The 19,124-nt window shown below is 40.7% G+C and overlaps 1 protein-coding gene across 2 annotated transcripts in view; it reads left to right on the forward strand.

Annotated features, from left to right (window-relative positions):
• Nucleotides 1–19,124, forward strand: part of LOC137653751 (ribosome biogenesis protein BMS1 homolog) — a 254,922-nt gene that overhangs the window by 41,540 nt on the left and 194,258 nt on the right. For both annotated transcript variants that reach the window (XM_068387387.1, XM_068387378.1), the window contains one exon: nt 5,443–5,633. In XM_068387387.1, the coding sequence (XP_068243488.1) occupies nt 5,443–5,633 (191 nt within the window). The remainder of the gene's footprint in view (nt 1–5,442; nt 5,634–19,124) is intronic.

Here is a 19,124-nt window from a genome sequence, read left to right on the forward strand (position 1 = left end):
GCTGGAAAATTTAGCAAATCGAGGAATAGGAGGTACTGGCACACTAAGAGAGGATCGTCTTCATGGTGCCCCACTAATGGAAAAGAAGGAAAAGGAGAAGAAAAAAATATCGTGGGTACATGGAAGAGGCAATTACTGGTAGCACATCAGTAGTAAAATGGAAGGTAGCTGCTGTGGCTTCAAAGTAAGAATGCTTCAAGTACAAAAAACAGGGCGATGGAGCAAACTTGAGAAAAAGCATATTGAGGTTGATATGCCCAATTCCATCCATGTGTATAAATAACAGATGGGTGGTGTTGATATATTTGATAAAAAAGTATCGGCCTATAGAACTCGAATTCGTTCAAGAAAATGGTGGTGACAAATATTTGCTTGGAGCATCAATGCTCAAGTTGTCAATTCATGGATGGTTTATCGCAAACTGGGAAATATAATCCCATTGATAGACTTCATCTGGCATTTTGAAATTGCCATAATGAAGCAATATGGTGCTCCTCGTACATCTCCTGGACCTAAGAGACTGTCTTCTGGAATAGCAAAGGATTCTGTGCTGTACAATGGTGAGCAGCACTGGACCAAGGAAGGAGACCAGCGTCACTCAAGATGACGCGAATGTTCTCGACTCACAAAATACATTTGCAATATGTGTTCTGTACCTCTTCATCCAAAACGCATGTTGCCCTATCATAAAATACCTCAGTTGTGCATAATGAACAACAGACTGAAATCATTTGAAGCTATATAGGAATAACCTTCGTACAAGAAAAATAGAATAGTGTGGATATGCAACTCATGCAATATTTTCAAGTATTTTTTTTCTTTTATATTATGAATCAGTAAGAATTTGGAGTTTTTATTGTAACAGGCAAGATTAGTGATGATAATTATTAGAGATAATGAAGTTATGTTTGAAATACTTAGGTTTAATGTAAAATTATATTGTATGTCAAAAACAAAGATTTTGTGCATTCAAAGTGGCTAGTGGCAGTAAGATATGCTATATGATTGAATTTTTTATGTACTATAATTCAGATAGAATTTGCAGTTCTTTTCATGAAAGGCATGATTAGTAATGATAATTACTAAGTATGATAAAGGGATACTTAAAATACTTATGTTTGTTAAAAAATCTATATGTTATGTCTAGAATAGAAAGATTTTGTTCATTCAAGTGCCTAGTGGCAGCAAAAGCTGCCATCAAATAAATCATACTTAAGAAAGGAATTTTTTTATGGTGATGATTTTATGTTGAAAGTAGACCAAATTAAAGTATTTTCTGTGAATATGGTGTTTTTAAAACCAATAGATAATTCTCGTCCTTAATGGGTTAACGTGCGTGAGTGAGTGTGTTCAGATTGCACGGGTCTTGCGGGCACATTCCCTCAGCCAAATCTATGCTAAATCAAGTAACTTAGCGAAATCAATAAATTTTGGAAATGCGAGAAGAAGGAATGAGAACTAGGAATGGGAATATGTGGAATGAGGGATAAGAAAGGCATTTAGAAGGATTAATAAGATGAAAATGACGAATGAATGCTAGAAAAGAGAAGATGAATAAAATTGCGGAAAATAGAGAGAATCAAAAGAGTTGGAATGATGCGATGTAGATGTGTGTGGGAGAGCAAAGTAAATGTACGAAAGGGATTTGGGAAAAGGATTAAGGATATAATAATAATAAGCGAAGGACAATGACAATGTGAAGGAGATATCATACTAATATGCATGATAGGTTACACCAGTGAGGTAATTCTGTGTAAGTGAATGGTCATGTCAGTGGGATAATATTGTGAAAGTGTATATAGGTTGACGATGGACTATGCAGATTTGATCTGCTGATTTGAATGCAAACAATGCATGAGATTATAATTGGCTATGTATTTAATTATAAATTTGATACTAAGATGTGAATATTACATCCATTATTATTGGATACAGTTAAGTGAAATGCCAGTTTAATCAAAATACGGTTTATTTCAGGTATAGCTGTAATTTTTCACCACATAAAATGGATACATACTGTACAGACAGAGCTAGGATAGTGGCGCGCAGCGCTCCCAGTCTAAAGGAGCACGGGCTATTCGAAATCATTGCCCAGCTTGTATTTTATTGCAATGTTTATGAATTTTTATTTTATAACTATTGCATTGGTCTTGGCCATCCCAATACTCTTGCCAACTATTAGAAATCAAATTCTTAAAGTTGGTTAAACAATAACCAATTTTTTTTTTCTTTTTTGCTGCGAAAAACCGAAACCATGGAGTAAGAAACCGTGATTAACAAGGTCTGACTAGTTTCTCTCTCTCTCTCTCTCTCTCTCTCTCTCTCTCTCTCTCTCTCTCTCTCTCTCTCTCTCTCTCTCTCTCTCAAATGAAGTCTTTGTTTCTTTGCAGTCTCTATTGAATACTCACTGACGGAGCTGTAATAAATAATTACTTAAGCTTTATAATCAAGCACAACAAAGCTAAAATCTATAAAATATCGCGCATCGGCAACACGAAGGAAACTCTGGTTAACGTTAAGTGATTCAACAGTACAAGTAAATAAAAATGAGAGAAGTACAGGTATTTCAAATAAAACTATTGAAATTAGTATGCTAATTGGAAAATGATAGATCAAGTAATAATTTTTTCTTTTTGTAAATATTGAAGTTCTATTGGTAGCATGCTTTAATAATAAGGGAGTTATTTGATCCGATAATTAAGGTTGACGGTGGACTACACAGGGTTGATCAGCTGATTTGAATGTAGACAATGGATACAGTTAAGTGAAACTGTAGTTTAATAAAAATCCAGTTTATTTCAAATATAGCTGTAATTTTTTATCACAGTAAATGGATATACACTGTACAGAGAGACTTACGACCAGCTGGGTTAAGAGATAAGTTAGTGGTACGAAGCGCTCCCAGTGTAAAGGAGCGCGTGCTATTTGAAATCATCACACAGCATGAATTTTATTATGATTATGATAATTTTTATTTGATATGTATTGCATTGTTCTTATGCGCGAAAAACTGAAGCCGTGAAGCACTAACCCGCGATAAATGAGAACTGACTGTACGCTTGGATCTCCTCACCCCCTACGAGTGTGTTGAGTGGAGAACTTTACAGGGCTGACTCCTCCTGGCAGAGTCTTGTGCTCTTCTGCTGAGGTAGAGGGATCTACAGTACTCCTAGATCTGTGCAAGGAGTTAGGGATCCAGCTTAAACGGGAGAATTCCAGCCTCGTCCCCCCAACAGTCCATCAGGTACCTAGGCGTGGAAATAGACTCGGTTCAAGTCCGAGCTTTTCCATCTGGTGACAGAATGTCAAGATTCCATAAAATAGCAGTGACCTTTCTGAGAGGGAAACCTCTTCCAGCACACTCTTGGCAGAAACTTCTAGGTTCTCTCTCCTCATTGGAGAAACTCGTCCTCTTCTGGAGAATGCATCTTCGTTTGGTGCAGTGGTCTCTGAAGATTCAGTGGTTGCAGACATCAGACCACCCTGCATCCTGCAACCCAGCTGTCAGTACCACAGGAGGTAGTAAAGGATCTCTATAGGTGGCTGAGAGAGGAGAACCTGTTAGTGGAACTCCTTCTGCAGGCTCCTCCACAATTCCTTCTGTTCTCAGATACTTCTCGCCAAGGATGGGGTGCTCACCTAAGAAGGGAGTAAAACTCGGACCTGTGGTCAGAAGAGCACAAAACCTTTCTCTTCAATTTCTTTGAAATGAAAGCAGTGTAGCTAAAGTTACTCCACTTCTCAGAGACTGAAAGGTCACTCCTTTCTGATGATAAATGAGAACTCTATGGTAGTGACCTATATCTCCAAACAAGGAGGTCAGCGTCTCTCCTGCTATGCCATATAGCAGGAGAGATAATCAAGTGGACAAAGTTTCAAGTAATCACACTTTTGGTGAGGTTCATCTTTGGGGAGAGGAATGTTATTACAGACCATCTGAGCTGTCGAGGGACAACAGTTGGTTCAGAATGGTCTTTGTTTCCTCCAGTGATGAAGAGATTTTTGACTTTGTGGGGTTTTCTGTCTCTGGACATGCTCGCCACTCACCTGAATCACTAACTTCTGGTGTATTGCTCTCCAGTCCCAGACCAAGCTGCAGTTATTGAAGATGCCTTTCAACACCATGGAAAGGTGTAGACTTTTACGCCTTTCCAGTGTTCTGTCTGATTCATCAGACGCTGAACTGTCGAACATCCCAGTGAGTCAGAATAACGCTAGTAGCTCCAAAGTGGCCATCAGCGGATTGGTATTCAGACCTGCTGGAACGTTTCACGGAAATTTCAAGAGAACTTCCATAATGGCCAACCTGTTATGACAACCACACAAAAAAGTTCCACAATGCAGTGCATTGGCTGTCTCTTTGTGGTTAGAGACTATCCAGCTTCCTCCGAAAGAAAGACTTTTCGAGACTAACTGCGAAACAGCTTTCCAGATATCTCCGAAAGTTGTCCGCAACAGTATACCAGGCTAAGGGGAAAATCTTCTCTGATTGGTGTCGTAGGGGGAATATTGCTGTACTCAAGGCTACTATTCCCCTTATTGCAGACTTTGGTGTTCCTGAGGAACAAGAAATACCTTTCAGTCACTGCGTTGAAAGGCTACTGCTTGGCCTTCAGCCAGGTCTTCAAACTGAAAGGGCTTGACCTCTCCTCATCATGGGGACTGTCAGTTCTCATTACGAGTTTCGAGCAGTCTTGTCCTCCTCCAGAACTCGAACCCCCAGTAGAGCAACTTTTCTTTACATTGGTTTGTATTGATGCATCTTCTTCATCCTTCTAATGAGGGAAAGTATTGAGATGCCTTTGCATTCCCATTAATCATATAATAAGAATTAAGAACTTACAATCTGGTAGGATTGAGATTCTCCAAGACCGTCCCGTTCCCCTAGTGGAGGCCTTAACCTTACACCTCCAACATGGGTATGCTCAGGTGAGTAGGATGTTGAATAGTAGTCATGACTTTTGTTCCCATACAGGGCCAAAGTACGTTTACAGTTTCTGGTTCAGAGAAACCAGACGGTTTGGTTCATATGGACTTACCACCTCCTCAGGATAATCTCCAATTAAATGTCGAAGGCTTGGTTTGTATAATGTAAAGGAACAAATCACAAATCTTTTAATCAATTTGTATTTTTCCTAATCATGCAAACCTGAGACCTTTAAGTTGTATGACCCACCTCTACCACCTTGCTAGTTCTACCCATAGGTCAATGTGAAGGCTTGTGCGACTTGTCAGGTGGGTGGGGCTTTCCCCGCCACCCAGCAGCCAGCTTTGTTTACCTTGTTAAAATCTTAACGGTTTCTTCCAGTTTCGCTGAAGTCATACTTCTATGGAAGGTCTCAGGTTTTTATGATTAGGAAAAATACTAATTGATTTAAAAAAAATTTGAGTTTGAAGGTATTAGGATAGCTTGACAAATACTATGGTATTTTTCTCTTACAGGACCCAAGATTTTAAGGCAAAGAAACATCATATACCCGTTGTTGATCGAACTCCTCTTGAACCCCCTCCAGTTATTGTGTCCATTGTAGGGGGTCCAAAATCAGGAAAATCTACTCTTTTAAGGTGCTTGATAAAGAACTACACCAGACAGAAGCTCTCAGATATTCAAGGCCCTGTGACTGTTGTTGTTGGTAAGTATTGAGTAATTTTGTAAAAATCTTGTATTTTATATTTTGAAACACTGCAGTATCATATTTGACATATTCCTTTGCAAGTTTTCTTTAGATTAAAATGCCTTGTCTATTAACTTATTCTTATAAATCTGGGTATATATGTAGACTATCCCCAAATGTTTTTGCATCATAATTTGGTAATGTGTAAAGTGAAAGAAGAATGTTATATTATTGCCAAACTATATTGATATTAAGCAAAAATGACAACCTCATAAATACACATCCTTCATGCCCATCAGTTACAGTACAGTATAGCCAATTTTCCCTGTGACTTGATAGATTATGAGATTTAGAATTTATAGTACAAGAATTTACTCCCTGAGGTTTAATGTATTTAAAAGGTCTAAATTTACTCATCTGTCCTATTTATCAAAATATGTATATGATCCTGAACAAGGTAAGCAATTTTGAGTAAAACAAAATGCAACGCCTAGAATCATGTAATCTATACTGATGGGTTCATATCTTCATGAGGTGTATAATTTACTGTCATATCCTCTTAATTAGACAGATCAATTCTCCATACCTACTATTGTTTCTGTTTTTACGATAGAATTGGTTCCTATACTAAAATAAACCCTCATGATAAAATAGGAGTATGATTTCAGCATAGCTGGAACGCCTGTTAAACGAGGTAGTAGTAGTTACTGGCAGGTGGAGGGTAACCCCCATTCACCTGAGTCAGTTCTGTGCTCATTTTTTATTTTGACTGCAAATTGTATGGATGTACTCCTTGCTCTCTCTGCTGGCTATTTAAGCTTTCCCTTTATATTTTCAACAGGGAAAGATGGATTCTGGATCTTGCTTATGTGCCCTGGTAATCCTGAAAGTGTGGCAGGTTTATGAGCAAACTGGCTGTTGATTAGCATCCTCTTTGTGCTTTTTGCTGAAGGTATGATTGTTTGTAGTCTTCCTTTTTTGATGAGAGCAAGTTATGGCCTCCTCTGCAGTGGAAAGAGTTTGGTAAGATGAAGGAAAAAAAGACCAAGAAGGATTCTTTGGCTTTGGACATTGAAGAAGCTCCCTAAGTTCCTTTCTCTCCTTCCACTTCTAGACCTCTTGCATCTCCTTTGGGTTCCTTTAAGGCTGGTTCCTTTGGAAGAATTCTTTTGGGGAGAGGATCCCAGTTTGTGCTTGGGCATGCTTCTGGGAAAGGAGAGGCATCACTCTGTCCTATTGAAGGTACCGTAATACTCTTCTGTCATTCCCTCGAAGTACGCCTTCTGCTGTACTGACTGAGGGCTTGGACCTATAGGAGTTGTGGCCTTTGTTAAGCATTGCTGGTATTCCGTCTGTGGAGAAGCTCATGGAGGTACAGGTTGATACCAGGGACATGGTGTCTTACCCTGCTGTTTCATCCCTGTCTCCTCCAACATCTGTGGAGGTGTCGGAGGACATGGCGCCTTTCGCTGTGTTTTCATCTGTGAATGGGCGGCTCCTGTGACTTCACTCATCGCAGGATCATCATTGTTGACCCCCAAGACCTCTACTCTTCCAGCTCTTCCTCGACCTCGCCCTTATGACATTGCCCTTACTCCCCTGAAGAAGAAGTCGCCTAGACTCAGGAAGACTGTTCTGTCAGTTTCATAAGAGTGACGACTTCTCTGTACATATGGACGAGAGACACGGTGCGATACTGAGAAATAACCCATGCTGGGAAGGTGTCTTGGTAAATGGTACAGGTGCCACACTCCTGCTACCTGTGCTTGGTCTTGCACTAAACCGAGTGTGGTCACAGTTGGTTGGGATGAAGGAGGTTTCCGCTTTCCCCCTCCTTCACCTGGGTGATTTATGGTAGTAGCTTAACTAGTAATGGTAATGATGATAGTTGTGATGATGATAAAAATGATAATAAAAATGATAATAGTAGTAAAACAAAGAATAGCATGAAACAATACAGACAGTGAGGGGAGCATAGAGAAATACTAAACAGGAGGCCCACTGCTCACATTTTGTACATGGGCGGATAAAGGCTTGTAAGTCTGCTGCAAGTATGAAATTTTTTTTATGCTTATGGTTCACTCACTTGAAAGCCAGAATATATATTGTAATACCCTGATATCTATTATATGTGAAACTAGGAAATCATAGGAATAGGATTCAGGTTAGGCCTAACCTAGGCCAAAATTTAACAAAATTTGATTTACAAACTGCTTCTCGGAACCTATTAACGCATTTTGAGCAGAGTGAAAAATCTATTTTTGGGTGAGATAGCAGTGTCGTCCTGATGGAAGGTTCCTGAAGGTAGCTTTCTGAGGGATATTTTGCTACAGTGATACTCCCAGAGAATTAACCATAGGTCTCCAGAATTCTAACTCCTGGTGCCAGTATCCTTAATATATTTTTAAGGATATCGCATAATATCAGGGGACGTATTTTTTGATACGACACATAGCAATCTTACCCCGAATAGATTTTACTCTTTGAGGGGGAAGAGTGGCGAACGAAGGGGAGCTGTTATCAAGGTATCCGGTGGACCCCCTCCCTGTACTACTACGGCGCATTATTCCTTGTTGCATTTAAGCAGGAATAGCTGCAGATAGAGTAGTTTCGGGTGGGGGTCTTTCCATTACATAATTGTTTGTTTTCTTTTTGAAAGAAGGATTGGTCCATCAGGACGACATGGCTATCTCACCTAAAAATAGATTTTAGACATCTGACTTACCTGGTAGTTATATATATAGCTTTACGTCCCTGACGTCACGGCAGAATTTCAAAACTCGCGGCAATCGCTGATTGGGTAGCCAGGTGTACCACCTGTGCGCCCTCTACCCAGGTACTTGGAACCATTCCAACTATTCGTCAGATCTTCCCTGCCGCCTCACCGGTGACATCGTTGGAATTTCGCTCGCTTTGGCCTGTGTTTTTTGCAGTTAATTTGGTGAAGTACACTTTGACTTTCGCTTTCGCTCGTTTTGGATTTGTTTTTGAAATTTTCTTGGCCCTGATTAGATATTGTTGGTTTGATCCCTGCTTGTTTTGATCTTTCTTTGGATTTTTCAAAATGTCTGACTGGTGGTGTGTGAGAGGATGTAAGACCCGGCTTCCAAAAGCCTCTTTAGATCCCCACTCCATTTGTGTTAAATGCAGAGGTAAGAGTTGGGAGTTGGATGATCGATGTGATGAATGTGTAGTTTTGACTGAGAGTGAGTGGATGGAATATGACCGCTATGTTTGTAAGCTTGAAAGGGATAGGATCAGGAGAAGTAAAAGTAGCATGTCTCGCTCTTCTAGGGATAGTTTTCCTCCCCTTGTTAACGAGCCTATTGATCTTTCCCCTGTAATGGTAATTCCAGATCCCCCTACTGAAAAAACTAACGATCCAACTCTTAAAGACGTGATGGTGGCCATTCAAGCCCTTGGCGAAAGAGTAGAATCTCTCGCAGCGGACAGGGCAAAATTATGGTCTGATGTGAAAGAGTTGAAAAGTGCAGGTGTCAGTGCTAAAATCAGTGCAGTGGAGGGTGCGGCTGCTCGGACCTGTCTTGCTCCTAGCCCTAGACCTCTTCCAAGCTCCCCAACCCCTAGGAGAAGGAATGTCGACAGGCGAAGGGAGGCGAAAGGTTTTAGCTCCCGAGCAGTCCTCCCCTCGAGCGTACCTGTTGACGCTTCCCAGGACGCTCGCCCTCGCCATTGGAAAGGCGAGGTAAAAGTGTTCTTCTTTTCGTCGTCGGACGACGCAGCTCCCAGATGGGGCTGGAGTCTTACGTCAAGACTGCTCAAGAGGAAAATTTCCGTTATTGAGCAGCGTCGTGTAATGACGCCTTAGGCTCCAGGATGCAGCCATTAGAGCAGTCTGGAGCGATTCCCTTCCTGCTCCGAGGGGAGTTCTCCTGCCAAAAGTAGTAAGTTGTCACACATGCGGCCATCTACTTCAGTAGGAGACAAAAGGAGGTTGGAAGATGTCAGTCCTCCTACCAAAAGCAGTAAGATGTCGCACAGGTGGCCATCTGCTTCGGTAGGAGACAAACAGATGTTGGATTCTTACATGACTTCTGTACATGCTCCTCCTCCTCCTTTGGGTTGGTACTCGTCTCTAGAACGTTCAGCAGATTCCTTGAGTGACGTGGAGAGAGAATTAGTTGAAGTGGCAGCTTCTGTCTGTCCCCAGGAGCAAGAAGCTCCGGATTTAAATGTGCTTCAGGATATGCAGCAAAAACTCTCCTCCCTCATAAAGGTCTAGCAGCCTGCAGACAAGAAGAGAGTTACTCGTTGTGACACTGAGCGTCAAGAATCTAAACACCATGACGCCAGGCATCAGAAAGCCAAGCATCAAGACGGTCATGACGCCGAGCGTCAAGAGTTTGAGCTACCTCACGCCAGGCGTCGAGAAGTTGGAAGTTATGGCGCTGAGCGTCAAGAAGTTGGACGTCGTGACGCCGAGCGTCAAAACCTTGGACGTCATGAAGCCGAGCGTCAAGAACGTGGACGTCATGGTTCCAAGCGTCAAGATTTTGGACAACATGACGCCAGGCGTCAAGAAATTGGACGCCATGACTCCAGGAGTCGACGTCGAGGAAACAGGACGTCGCTACTTTGGTACGAGGACAATCAGAAGAAGGGAACGACGACATTCACCTTTCCCTTGGTAATCCTTTAGAGGATGTTTCCGAAGAAGGGGACCCGAAGAACCACCATGCTTCGGCAGACTTGAAAAGGCTTATGAGGGGATTTTCTGAGGTTTTCCCTGAGAACTTTGTATCTGCTGCTCCTCGTTCCCCGCCTTCAGAATTTACGCTCGGGAAATCTTCGAAGGAGACCAATTTTACGAAGATGGTTTTGTCTCGGTTATCCAACAGAGCCTTACAGGGCACGGGGGACTGGATGCAAACTAAGAAAGACCAGGGAAAAACAATTTTCTTGTTTTTTCCGGCCAGATTAGCATCCAGGTCGAGTATTTGGTATGAAACTGGAGAAACTTTCGGCCTGGGAGTCCCGGCCTGGCCTCTGCCCAAGGGGACTTCTCGAGTCTGGTGGACGCCCCTCGTCGGACGGCCATGAGGAGGACTAAAGTCTTTTGGTCAACTTCTGAGTTGGACCACCTCCTCAAAGGTATTTTCAGAGCCTTCGAAGTTTTTAATTTCCTCTATTAGACTCTGGGAGCCTTGGGGAAAAGGATGGAATCTTTGAAGGATATTGACACAGAAGTTCTTGTCCATATTATGTCATGTATGGACAAGGCGTTGAGAGATGGGTCCAATGAGTTAGTGGCACTTTTCTCAGCAGGTGTCCTTAAGAAAAGGGCCCAAATATGCTCTTTTCTGGCGAATGGGGTTACGCCCATGCAGAGATCAGAGCTGCTTTATGCACCTCTTTCCTCGCTCCTTTTCCCGCAAGATCTGGTAAAAGAAGTCTCTTCTGCGTTAGCCCAAAAGGCTACAGAGGACTTAGTTTCGAAGACAGCGAGAAAGGTTCTACCAACAATCTTCTCGATTCGTAAAACTAAGGAGGAAGCACCAACCCCTCAGGTTGCTCAGCCCTTTCGGGGGAAAACCTTCGGCAGAGGTAATACCAGACCTGAGGGAAGCAGATCAAAGAGAAGAGGATCAAGACAAGGATGAAGCAGGGTCTGACAGCAATCGTCTTCAGACAGCGGTAGGAGTCAGACTATCCAACTTCTGGCAAATATGGGAGAAGAGAGGAGCAGACCTTTGGTCCATTCAGTTACTCAAGGAGGATACAAAAGCCCTTTCCTAGGAAAACCTCCTTTTGCAGTAACACCAATAGATCTCTCGGCCAGATACAGAGAGGAATCAAAAGTACAGGCGATTCAAAAGCAAATGTCGCTTTTATTAGAGAGGGAGGCAATAGAGAAGGTGCGAGATTTAGGGTCACCAGGCTTTTACAATCGCTTGTTCCTGGTTCCCAAGAACTCGGGGGGGATGGAGACCAGTACTGGATGTGAGTGCGCTCAATGTCTTCGTACGGAAGTCAAAATTCACAATGGAAACAACAAAATCAGTCCTAGCGGCAGTCAGAAAGGACGACTGGATGGTATCATTAGACCTTAAGGATGCGTATTTCCACATCCCCATTCACCCGAACTTCAAGAAATACCTGAGATTCGTGTACAAAGAGGAAGTATTTCAGTTTCGGCTCTTTGTTTCGGACTAAGCACCGCACCTCAAATTTTCACAAAGTTGATGTCCGATGTAGCGGGAATGCTGCATTCGAGAGGTATCAGAGCCTCTCTGTATCTGGACGACTGGCTCCTCAGAGCTCCTTCCTACATTCGCTGCCTGGAGGATCTGCAGATGCCAAGTCGCAAATGACCCCATCCCAAGAGATTCTGTACTTGGGTATGGGGATTTAGAGTCGGGCTTTTCCGTCTGCTTCAAGGACGGAACGAGCCCTGGTGAAACTTCAAAGCTTTCTAAGGAAACAGGTGTGCTATGCGAGGGAATAGATGAGCCTACTGGGGACCCTTTCCTTGCTAGAGCAGTTTGTCTCCTTAGGAAGACTGAATCTTCGCCCTCTTCAGTTCCACCTCAATCAGCATTGGAACAAGGGAATGGAACTGGAGATGAAGTGTATCCCCATATTAGAGTCCATGAAGCAATGTCTTCAGTGGTGGAACGACCCCTTCAAGCTCCAGGTGGGTCTTTCTCTAGAACAGAGGAACCCAGACCTAGTGTTGTTTTCCGACTCCTCGGACTCGGGGTGGGGAGCAACACTGGGAAAGTTGGAGATCTCGGATTCCTGGATAAAAGAACAGGAGAAGTTCCATATAAATCAGAAGGAGCTGTTAGCAGTCTTTTTAGCTCTCAAAGGGTTCAAGGATTCAGTTCTGAACAGAGTGGTGCAGGTCAACTCCGACAACACTATGGCGTTGGCCTACATAAACAAGCAAGGCGGAACCCACTCAAGGTCTCTTTACGAGACATTGAGAGTGCTTTACTGGACAAAAGAAAGGAACGTGAGTCTAGTCACAAGATTCATTCAAGGGGAAAGAAATGTGATGGTAGACATTCTGAGCAGAAAGGGTCAAGTCTTGTCAACAGAATGGACTCTTCATCAGGAAGTCTGCAAGAGCCTGTGGCAGACGTGGGGTCATCCTTGCAGAGACCTGTTTGCCACAGCGAAAACGAAGAGGCTGGAGACTTACTGTTCTCCAGTGCCAGATCCCGAATCAATTCACATAGACGCATTCCTCATGGACTGGTCTCACCTAGATGTGTACGCTTTTCCGCCATTCAAAATAGTACACAAGGTGATTCAGAAGTTCGTGTCGCACGAGGGCACCAGAATGACTCTAGTGGTCCCCTTTTAGCCGACAAGAGAGTGGTTTGCAGAGGTACTAGAATGGATGGTGGACACACCGAGAAGTCTCCCTATGAGAGTAGATCTACTCAAACAACCCCACTTGGAAAGGTATCACCAAAACCTCCAAGCTCTACATCTGACTGCCTTCAGATTATCGATAAACTCAAGAGAGCTAGAGGTTTTTTGAAGGAAGCAGCTAGTTCGATTGCGAGAGCAAGGAGATCTTCCACAATCAAGGCTTACCAATCCAAGTGGGAGGTTTTTAGAGAATGGTGCAGAGACAGCTCTCTTTCCTCTTCCAGTACTTCTGTGACTCAGTTAGCTGACTTCCTTCTGTACCTTAAAAGGAGGCGTAAGTTTTCGACCTCAACCATTAAGGGGTACAGAAGCATGTTAGCAACTGTCTTCAGACATAGAAATTTGGACTTGTCTGATAATTAAGATCTCCAGGACCTTCTCAGATCCTTCAAAACCACTAAGGAAGGACATCAGGACTCACCGGCTTGGAATCTAAATGTAGTCCTGAAGTTCCTGATGACTAGTAGGTTCGAACCTTTGCATAGAGCTTCGTTAAAGGACCTCACCATGAAGACTCTCTTTTTAGTCAGTTTGGCGACAGCAAAAAGGGTCAATGAAATTCATGCCTTCAGCAAAGCTGTAGGTTTTAGACATAACAAGGCTATCTGCTCCTTACAGCTGGGGTTTCTAGCAAAGAACAAACACCCTTCACAACCCTGGCCCAAGGCTTTTGAGATTCTGAACCTTTCAGATTTGGTTGGGGAGGAATTAGAGAGGGTCCTGTGTCCAGTAAGAGCTCTGAAGTTTTACCCGGAGAGAACGAAGGATTTACGTGGTAAGTCAGAAGCCCTTTGGTGCTCAGTCAAAAAGCCTTCTCTACAAATGTCAAAAAATGCGCTGTCCTTTTTCATCAGGCACTCAATAAGGGAAGCTCATTCACAATGTAGTGAGGCGGATCTCAAGCTTCTGAAGGTCAAAGCACATAAGGTTAGGTCAGTAGCAACCTCTGTAGCCTTCAGACAGAATAGGTCCTTGCAGAGTATCATGGACACGACATTCTGGAGGAGCAAATCAGTGTTTGCCTCACACTATTTGAAACAAGTACAGACTCTTTACGAGGACTGCTACACTCTGGGACCATTCGTAGCAGCGAGTGCAGTAGTGGGAGAAGGATCTACCCCTATAATCCCATAACCTAATACCCTTTTTCTTCTCTTGGAACTGTTGAATTTTTATGGTTGTTTGTGGAGACTGGACACGGTCTTCCACAATCATTGATTTGCAGTCAGGTGGTCAGTTTGTTCCTTGGGAGCACCCAGAACAAGGGTATTGGAGGAGGTCCTGTCACATAGAGGTTATACACCGGTTTGACAGCTCCTAGAGGTCTTCAGCCCCCTGGGTGGATTGCTGGATCTCTTAAGGAAAGCGGACATAATGAAGCAGGAGATCATTGAAGTAAGTTCCTTAACAGGTATGAACCCTTAAGTTTGTTTATTAACTTTTAGGTAAATTCCAACAATGTTGGCTGTCTCTGACCCTCCACCAAAGGTGTCAATCAGCTATATATAACTACCAGGTAAGTCAGATGTTTAAAAATGATATTATCATAATAAAAGATGAAGATGCTGGAGATAGCATGATGAATATTCCGATAATTTGCAACAAAACACTGGGTTAACGTTGGAGAACACCTAGCTTAGAGCGCTACAAGCAAAGGAATGGCGCGCGGTACTAGTACGGATAGGAGGTCCACCGGGTACCTAGATCGGCATCCCTTTCTTTTGCCACCCTTCCCCCTTACATCAAAGAGATAAATCTATTCGGGGTGAAGATTGCTATGTGTCGTATCTAAAAAATACTTCCCCTGATATTATGCGATATCCCTTATTGGATACTCGCGCCAGGAGTTAGAATCCATGAGACTTTCGGTTTATTTCTCTGGGAGTATCACTGTAGCAAATATCCCTTAGAAGGCTACCTAAAGGAACCCTTCCATCAGGACGACATGGCCCAACCCCCCCCCCCTCCCCCACCAAAAAAAAAAAATATATATATATACAGTAGGGTCCCGAATTATGCGAGAATTTGGTCGATGAAAGGCCTCGTGTAATTGGAAATTCGTATATTTCGAAACACATCATGGCGGCAAACAGCAACCTACCCGTCAATTTTTTTTTCACTCCATTTCTAGCTTTCTAGCTATATATATACTGTATATACACTGTGTGTGTGTATGTATGTGTGTATGTATGTATGTATATATTATATATATATAAAACACACATATATATATATATATATATATATATATATATATATATATATATATATATATATATATATATATATATATATATATATATATATATATATATATATATATATATTTATATACTGTAGCTTTTATCTTAACAATACTGTAAGAAATCCTTCTTATAGATTTTTTTATAAAATACTGTATAAAATTTCTTTTATGGATAAATAAAACAATAAAAAGTTGTTAAAGTTTTGATAATTTTCTATGACTAGTATTTACTACTGTACTATGCATAGCTTACTGTTTTCAGTATTTTCCGAATGATGTAGAATTATTTCCTATAGATACAAAAAACAAAAAAAAAGGGTTTTCAAGGTTTGATACAGTATCTAGCAATAGTTAAAAATTACAGTATAGTACTGTATATCCATGATGACACTCCCACACGTAAACACGGCCACTAGGCGCAAGTGTGCACTAGGCTGCTGTACGATAATCTACTGTAATTTTCTGCCAGAAAACATCTAAGCGTCCCCCCTGGACCAGGTTGCCGCTAACGTACCGTCACGCTTTTTTTGCCCTGAGCGGTCATTTCACTAATGATAATTTTTCAAAGTTAATATCATTTCTTTATGCTTATAATTCGTAATTATAGTTAAAAGTAGGGATATTAATTAAATGGCTGAGTAAAAAAAACAATTAATACTACTATTATTTCATTTCAAATGGCTACATAATACTGAATATTCTAATGGGTTCTTTTTATCTTCAATCGTAAATCTTATGCCTGGATAAGCAACAAAAGGAAAGGGATAAGTCTCTCTCTCTCTCTCTCTCTCTCTCTCTCTCTCTCTCTCTCTCTCTCTCTCTCTCTCTCTTCATATCGTTTCCTGTATAGGTTTCAAATATGTTCGTCATACATTTGTAAATTATTTATCCACTTTATCTCTCTCTCTCTCTCTCTCTCTCTCTCTCTCTCTCTCTCTCTCTCTCTCTCTCTCGGCGTTTCCTTTCCCTTTATAGTTTTGTGAAATTTCGTTGTCCAGTCATTCGGTAATGAGAAGTCATTTTCGCTTTCGGCACCGAAAGAAAACTTTGTTTCTTCAATATACTCATCACTGGAGGATTCAGAACTAGTGCTCTCATTATCAAACAGGTTATAATTATCAAATTCCTCAACAAGAATATCATTTATTTCATCTAAAGAAATAACCTTCCTCTTTAGACCGTTCATTACAATAGGAACAACTAATAACCACTTATGCATGAACGCCCGAGCGCACTGATAGGAAACCAGTTTTCTAACATCAAGCAACCTTCAGAAAAATAGTTGCCAGACATCATATAAGTTTCTATTCACAGTCCCCATATGCTGAGAGTGTTGCCAAGTGGTGATCCTATACTTACTATACGAGTAAACGTAATATCACGAGACTGACGGCTTGTAAAAGGCAATTAAAGTCATGAACGGAATATACAGTTGAAGGCGGTACCGAGTAGATCGTGGTGAACGGTTTATCACGTGGGTGACGCTTAACAGGTTAAAAAAACATTTTATATAGTTCGGTATTTTCTCTATCCATCCTCTCCCAGAAAACCTTCAAATGTGAATTATCGGAATGTGTGCAGACCTTGACAGTGCGATAACTAGTTAGCGACTGAGAATAAAAAAAATAAAAAGCCCGATTGACGATGCTGATGAAGAGGATATCGAATACCGATTTTTCCCTAATTGATTTTTTCTACATTCTGTCTAATCCAATGTACAGTACATTCTTATGTAAAGGGCGAACCCCAACATTTCTTGATGCTGCTACACTTTAATTATAGATATTTTACCACCTATTTATAATCTTTATTTATAATAACATCTTTAGTAAAAGCTCTTCAATATCACTTTCAGGAGTAAATGCGTTTATGATCGACGATGAAACGTAAAAAAAACGTTTTCCTTTTGAGGAGGCTTTTTTTTTAGGAAAAAAAAAAACACGAAACAAAATTGCTCATATTTCATTTATTTTGATTTTCTAAGGATAAATAAAACAACATTAATTATAACATTATTATTACATAGTACTTGGTAAGATATCTTTTGCCGCAAAAGTTAACCTATAGACATGTTAAAATTGGTTAGCGAGTTCGTTATGATCGGCGATGGAACGTACTAAACAAAGTAATGGGTTTGGTTGTAGTGACATGTTTGGCAGTAGCATGATATAAAATAGTCTTTATTTGATTTAATTTTTGGTTTCAAAAGTACTATATAAAAGAATTTCAAACAATTTAGATGAAACGGAGCACAACGCACTACTACTGGATGATAGCGGTAGTCTTGCACACGAAAGCAACAAAAGTGTTCCCATGACGATGCTGTTCTGTTGATTTTTTTTTTTTTGGAAACTTTTCAATATTTCAAATGGCACTGTTGATTTTGATGGTTTTTAATTTAAAGTTTAATGAATAAGGATTTTTCACCATAATCACAACATAAGTATAAAAATTAATTTGTACAAATATGGAATATTATACATATAGGTGTTGGACAGTTAGGCTAGCCTAGCGACAAGTTCACACAACAGATGGGCAAACCTTAACATTTTTCATCCAAAACTAGTCTTAAAATGTTTGAACAGAAATCTTTCTCTCACATTCTCCCCCGCCCCTTCTCAGACATCGGGGAACCATCACCCCCCCCAATACAATTAAGAAAACAATAGATTTCCTACGCTTCGCGGTGCTTGACTCGCGGATTTAGAATGCTCCTCGCAGATACAGGAAATTTAATTTTTAAAAACTATCGATCGCGTAATTTAGGAATCGCGTAATTAGAACACGTGTAATTCGGGACCCTACTGTATATATGTATACAGTACATATATTTACATATATATATGTATACATATATTTACATATGTATACATAAATTTATGTACATGTATATACTGTATATATATATATATATATATATATATATATATATATATATATATATATATATATATATATATATATAATTATTACTTGCTGAGCTACAATTGTAGTTGGAAATGCCGGATGCTATAAGCCAAAGGGCTCCAACAGGAATAAATAGCCCAGTGAGGAAACGATATAAGGAAATAAAAAAACTAAGAGACGTAATGAACAATTTAAATACAATGTTTTAAGAACAGTAACAAGATTAAAATAATTCTTTTTTTTTTTATAAATTATAAAAACTTAGAAAAAAATGAAAACAAGAGGAAGAAAAATATGATGGAATAGTGTTCCTGAGTGTACCCTGAAGCAAGAAAACTCTACCCTAAGACAGTGGAAGACCTTAGTACAGAGGCTATGGCACTACCCAAGACTTAAGAACTAAGGTTTGATTTTGGAGTGTCCTTCTCTTTGAAGAGTTGCTTACCAAAGTTTTGAGAGTCATTTCTACCTGTACCAAGAGGAAAGTAGCCACTGAACAATTACATTGTAGTTGTTAACCCCTTGGAGTGAAGAAGAATTGTTTGGTTATTTCAGTGTTATCAGGTGTATGAGGACAGAGGTGAATGTGAAAAGAATAAGCCAAACTCTTCGTTGTATGTATAGGTAAAGGAAAAATGAGCCGTAACTAGTAAGATGTATCCAACTTAGTACTGTCTGGCCAGTCAAAGGACCCAATTACTCTCTAATGGTAGTATCTCAACGAGTGGCTGGTGCCCAGGTCAACAAAAAAACACTCACACGTATGTACAGTACAGTATGTATATGCAGTAGCTGAAGTAAAGAAAGTACTATATTAAAAACCATGAAAAGAGGCAAAGCAGCAGGAGAAGATGGCCTAACAATTTATTTATTAATAGATGGAGCAGATTTCTTAGTAGTAAAACTTGCTAAACTTTACATAAAATGTTTGCAAGAGTGCTCTATACCTACATCTT

The sequence above is a fragment of the Palaemon carinicauda genome, chromosome 1, assembly GCF_036898095.1.
Source record: "Palaemon carinicauda isolate YSFRI2023 chromosome 1, ASM3689809v2, whole genome shotgun sequence".
In the NCBI taxonomy this organism is placed as follows: domain Eukaryota; kingdom Metazoa; phylum Arthropoda; class Malacostraca; order Decapoda; family Palaemonidae; genus Palaemon; species Palaemon carinicauda.